The following is a 5,528-nucleotide window of genomic DNA, read 5'->3' as shown; positions in this document are numbered from 1 at the left end:
AATTGCTATCGATGTGTAACATATGAAAAAAACACATATGATGTTTAATGCTAATAGTTATTAAGTTCAGATAGCAAATCATCTATCATGGACATTATCTCTCCTTCATCCTTTGCACTGGATTATGTGCACATCTAGAGAAGCCCCCATAATGCATACATACTAATCACACCTTCACACATGATATAATTGGAGTAAAGTCTTTGATGTTTGTCGAGGATAATCCATGAAGAAACAATAACATTCACTTACTAAACCTATCGAAGAGTGCTCCTTTCATCAAACACATATAACTCAACCAACCCGCACGGGTTACAACCCTACTACTATAACAGCCTCCTTGTTTCGTCTTCAATAAGAAAGGTTTTCTCTCACTATTTCTTTCTTCCACAACTACAGACTTCTCCCCACCATTTCATTTCTGTGAACATTCCAAATCTCCCGTCTCTTTGCTCCAAACCAAAGGTAAGGGTTTCTGTCGCTTACACTTTTTAATCTTCTGGTATTTGATGTAACATTACTAGGGTTTTTCTTGATTTGGGTAAAAAAGATCTTGTGAATATTTAGATCTGATCATCTGTTTATCGATTCCAACTAGACTACCCTCTATAGATTTTCTATTTGCTTATCTTGGTCATGCTAAATTTGAACATAACCAACGGGTTTGATTGTGGAAAAGTTCATTTTGTAGTTCGGGTTGCTTGTTTGTTGATTGGAATCAGGAAGTGGTTTATGTCTCTGTTCTTTGTTTAGGTTAGGTCATGCTAAGTAAGGATTTACGTGGCTTATTCTAATTAGGGTTGCACCTGATCTTACTTAGACTTTTAGTTAATTCCGTTGGTTCCTGATTTAGGGCATGGAAGGGCAGTTTGTTGGAGCTTGATTGAGTGTTCTGTGATGGGTGACATTCTAGTATGATTGCTTAACTAGGAACCTGCTCAAAGATGCATCAACTAAAAGTGTTTATGTAGTATATTGAATTCTGATGTTTAGATCTCAGCATCTTTTAAAATGAAGTGCTCAAACTTGTATCCGAGTCTTCAAGAAAATGTTCCTGAAGTCATGTGGTAATAGCTATCTTCTTTGACAATAATGCCCTGAAATCTAAGTGCTACTTGGCTTGAGTAAGACCAAAACAATGAATTATTCTGTAACATTTAAGGATTTCGAAGGAAAACCAAATTGCATTTAAGTTCCAAATTGTAACTATATTTGTAACTTTGTATAATTAATGTTTGTATAATCTATGTTGTATACTGATATTTTAGGTGTGTAAGCATGAAACTTGATAGTGGGCTTGAAAATTCTTCTACTATTCTCCTTGGAGGAAGCAATGCATTCGGCACAGATTTTTCTGCTCCCCCGTCGTTTGAACTTCCCATTACCCATGATGTGAGTTTATCCAATTTTCAATTATCAATGTGCTAATTTCTGTCGAAAGTAGCCATTAGTTCTATTATCTGATTTCCTTTTCCTCCTTGTTTCAGTTCGATGATTATCAGGAAAAGTCAGTACAGATGGTCAAGCCTGCAAAAGGGACGACCACACTTGCTTTCATTTTTAAGGAAGGAGTCATGGTTGCAGCTGATTCTCGAGCTAGCATGGGAGGATATATCTGTATGTGTTAAATGCTTAACTGAATATCTTGTGGTTCTCTTAACACGCACGCACACATACACAGGTCTATGTATATGGTTTCCTGTGTTCAATTTCTTGAACAATTTACATGTTGTACGTAGTATTTGTGATTTCCAGTGGTCTAGTTGAAATGTTGAATAATATGATAGCATATAATAGCCTATTGTAGTTTGTCCTATCGCCTAAGTTTGTTTTTCCAGTGAGCAGTTACATTCTTCAAAATGCATATTTGAATTTTATATTATCTTGAGTTATGAGTGGATAATAAAGGGGGAACCAACGTAATAAGAAGACTTAATCATTTGGTGTTTATGTAGCAGGAAAATTTTCATAAGGTGTATCAGGAAATCACGTTATTTTCTTTCAGTTATTTTATTTTTCCATTTCTTTTTCTTTTCTTTATTCTAGTTTAGATTAAAGCAAGTAAACAATGGAGTGAAATCACTATTTGTGTTCACCGCTGTTTGACCAAAACTCAGTTTTTAGGCTACCTTACATTCTTGAACTACGGTATCTTTTTGGGTCCAATTACATTAGCATTTAGGTTTGTAACACCGTAACAAAAATTTTTAGAGCAGTTTCAGCTGTGACTCGAAAAATTAGGCTTACGAGCTCACGAATTAACATATCTTTATTGATTTTGAAGCATCACAATCTGTGAAGAAAATCATTGAGATTAATCCTTACATGCTTGGTACAATGGCTGGAGGAGCTGCGGATTGTCAGTTTTGGCATAGAAATTTGGGCGTTAAGGTAATCCTATTTCAACGACATTGACGCCTGACTTCTTCTCCCCTGCACTAGTTGTTTAGTAATGGTCCGTTTGCGATCTCTAGTACTGCTGAAACTGATTTAATAATGGAGAAGACACTATATTCGAACGACTAGCCTATTAAGTACATAACATCACTAGTTTTCTGTTTAGACCTATGCAGTAAAAATCGGCGACTAGTCGCTATTAAATCGCTAGGCGGAGCTGCGCCTACCAGCTGCAGCTGTAATCGGTTTTGGAAACGAGTTAGTCGGCGCCTAGAGAGCCGACTGGACCGAGTCGAGCTAGGCGTTAGGCGCCGACTAACTCGGTTCAGCAGAACTGACCTTTTTCCAACACTTCAGCAGGCCATGTTTTTTAGGTATCGTGTATTTTTAGGGTTTTATCCCCTTACTCTCCCATCAAACTCCAAGAACAGCTAAAGAAGGAAGGAGTCTTGCCACCATTGAAGCTCCACTCGCTTTTCTCTCTCTAGATCTTCTCACTCGTCTTCCGTCTTCTTTCAAGATTTTTAGAGAGGATTTTTTTCTGATTTAATCTCTCTCTCTCTAAAACTTTTCTTAACAACTCAAGGTCATGGTCAGAGAAAGAAAACTTTCTTTAAAACCTTACAGCTCACATTTTTTTGAAAATTGAGAAGAAATAATTGTTATTTTGTAATGACTTTTCATTTGAGCTATTATGTTTAAGCCTGAATTAAAAAAAGAGAATGATATATTGGGTGGAAATATTTGTAGTCTAACTCATAAATCTTAATTAATTAAATATGTTATACAATGATTTTAAGTCCAGTAATGTTTATGATTGAATTTTAAGTATACTCTCCAATCTATTATTGGCACTAAAAATGAATGTTCTACATGTATAATATTATATAATATATAATTGTATTATCCGATGAAATCCGACTGGTCCCGATGAAATCCGACTGGTCACTAAGCCCCGGTTGGTCGCCTAGTCCCGGGTTCCGATTTTTCCAGCATAGGTTTAGACCGAGATAAGCTTATTTTCTTTTTCTTTTTCTTTTTCTTGAAGATGGATAAGGTTACGAATCGTATTATATTTGATCCTGAAAGTTTCATAATTTCCATTCACATGGATACTAATTCCGGAACTATGGTTGGCTAAGCTCAAAATCGGGTCCTCAAGCAAGTTTTCAGGTCAATGTTTTCCTACCTGGGTTGATGTTTAGGTTATGCGTGGACCTGTATGGTCATAATTATTTTAAGCTTGAAACATAACCATAGAACGATGAGGTCTCAGCACACCTATTTACTTTAAGAATAAAGAGGATTAGATTCTTACAAACATAGTTGATGATTAATTTTTAGGTAAAAGATTAACTTCTGCCTATAAACAGGTGATAGAATCTGTAACTTAAAATGCTTATTTATTTTACTTTCTGTTTCTAGTGTCGGTTGCATGAGTTGGCAAACAAGAGAAGGATTTCTGTAACAGGAGCATCAAAACTTCTGGCTAACATTCTTTACTCATATCGCGGAATGGGTCTTTCAGTTGGTACCATGATTGCAGGATGGGATGAAAAGGTAATGACATTGTCGATTTCATATAGTTTCAGCCTTTCAGGACCTGCTTACGAGTATATGTACGAAATGTTTATTGTGCTTATATGGTGTTGCTAAGCAATTTACTTGTCACCTTAGGGTCCTGGACTATACTATGTAGACAGTGAAGGAGGAAGGCTAAAAGGAATGAAATTTTCTGTCGGATCTGGTTCTCCATATGCTTATGGTGTTCTTGATAACGGGTATTGCTTTCTCGTGTAACATTGTTCTATATATTTAAGATGCGGAAATAGTAACCATTTAATGATACTTTTGTTGCTGTTACCCAGGTACCGGTATGACATGTCAGTTGAAGAAGCGGCAGAGCTTGCCCGCAGAGCTATATACCACGCAACATATCGTGATGCAGCTAGTGGTGGAGTCGCTAGCGGTACTCTCTCTCTCTCTCTCTCTCGCTCATGTACGTGAAGCTGTTTATTTGTCCCGTTACGATGAACTTTGTCTTTGTTGCAGTTTATCACGTTGGACCCAATGGATGGACAAAGATGTCTGGAGACGATGTCGGCGAGCTTCACTACAAGTACTACCCAGTTGTCCCGACTACTGTTGAACAGGAAATGGCTGAAGTTCCAGCCGCTTGAGTTCATTTAGATGATCTTGCCATGTCAAAATCTTGTTTCATTATTGTAATGATTCATTCACACTGATCAGGAACTCACACATGAATCTGTTGGATATGTGAAAATCAATTTCAGGACATGCATTTGGCTTGGTAAAAGTAGAACCATCTTTTTCACCTTGATGAATGTAACTTTGCATGAACATCGATTTACAGTTATTCAGAGCTCTTGTCTCTCAATGAACCTCTGAATTGCTATTATCTGCATTTTCAATTTATTCGTTCGTCGACCCTACCCGATTTCTTATGAATAAATGGATCTCGACATCAACCCATGTGTTATCGTTGATGTAGTGATTCTTGGATGTGCTGCTGACCCAAGCAAATAGCATCCAAATCCATGTTACCCCGCCCAATTTAAAAGATCCAGATGGTTGGTACACATAGCTAATCTTTCAGACAACCGAGCTCGATAAATTATCAGTATCATCTTCGCCTTTGCTGTCATAGCCAAAGTCCAACAAAGTCTTTGAAAAAGCTTAATAGTCTAGGGTTCTAATCGACCATCTTCTTCGCCTTTGCTGTCATAGCCGAAGTCCAACAAAGTCTTTGAAAAAGCTTAATAGTCTAGGGTTCTAATCGACCATCTTCTTCGCCTTTGCTGTCATAGCCGAAGTCCAACAAAGTCTTTAAAAAAGCTTAATAGTACTGGGTTCTAATCGACCTTCAACTATTGCTCTCTGAGCTGATTTAAGTGGTTCCTAAAGTAGACAAATCTGCATATCTATTTCCTTTTTCACTCTTTCAGCCCCACTAACCTCATAAAAATCATATCTGGCTGTGTGGGTATACTTCCAACCAAGTTGCCTTCATCCCCATCAGCACTGGAGGACCCTCTATCCTTATGAGACATAACTTTTGTGAGCTTCTACCTTATTTATGTAGGCAATTCGTGGGACATTGGAATTACATT

The 5,528-nt window shown here is 37.3% G+C and overlaps 1 protein-coding gene across 1 annotated transcript; it reads left to right on the top strand.

The window, feature by feature from the left end:
* The first annotated feature begins 253 nt into the window (after nt 1–253).
* Nucleotides 254–4,795, top strand: LOC147567441 (proteasome subunit beta type-5-like). The gene is made up of 8 exons (XM_086654093.1): nt 254–465; nt 1,269–1,392; nt 1,488–1,617; nt 2,285–2,391; nt 3,823–3,957; nt 4,075–4,178; nt 4,266–4,366; nt 4,450–4,795. The coding sequence occupies exons 2-8, from the start codon at nt 1,279–1,281 to the stop codon at nt 4,575–4,577; spliced, it is 819 nt and encodes a 272-aa protein (XP_086510219.1). The 5' UTR covers nt 254–465; nt 1,269–1,278; the 3' UTR covers nt 4,578–4,795.
* Nucleotides 4,796–5,528: the final 733 nt, after the last annotated feature.

The sequence above is a fragment of the Eschscholzia californica genome, unplaced genomic scaffold, assembly GCF_041429995.1.
Source record: "Eschscholzia californica isolate CP2 unplaced genomic scaffold, dmEscCali1.0.p SCAF_1, whole genome shotgun sequence".
In the NCBI taxonomy this organism is placed as follows: Eukaryota; Viridiplantae; Streptophyta; class Magnoliopsida; order Ranunculales; family Papaveraceae; genus Eschscholzia; species Eschscholzia californica.
The sequence above is the reverse complement of the archived record's forward strand: the minus strand, read 5'-3'. Positions and strand labels throughout refer to the sequence as shown.

What these genes read in the sequence shown, in the direction of transcription:
- LOC147567441 (XM_086654093.1), top strand. Translation starts at nt 1,279, where the DNA reads ATGAAACTTGATAGTGGGCTTGAAAATTCTTCTACTATTCTCCTTGGA. An exon ending in ATAGAAATTTGGGCGTTAAG is followed by an intron (nt 2,392 to 3,822) that starts GTAATCCTATTT and finishes TTCTGTTTCTAG; the next exon opens with TGTCGGTTGCATGAGTTGGC. An exon ending in TTGCAGGATGGGATGAAAAG is followed by an intron (nt 3,958 to 4,074) that starts GTAATGACATTG and finishes TTGTCACCTTAG; the next exon opens with GGTCCTGGACTATACTATGT.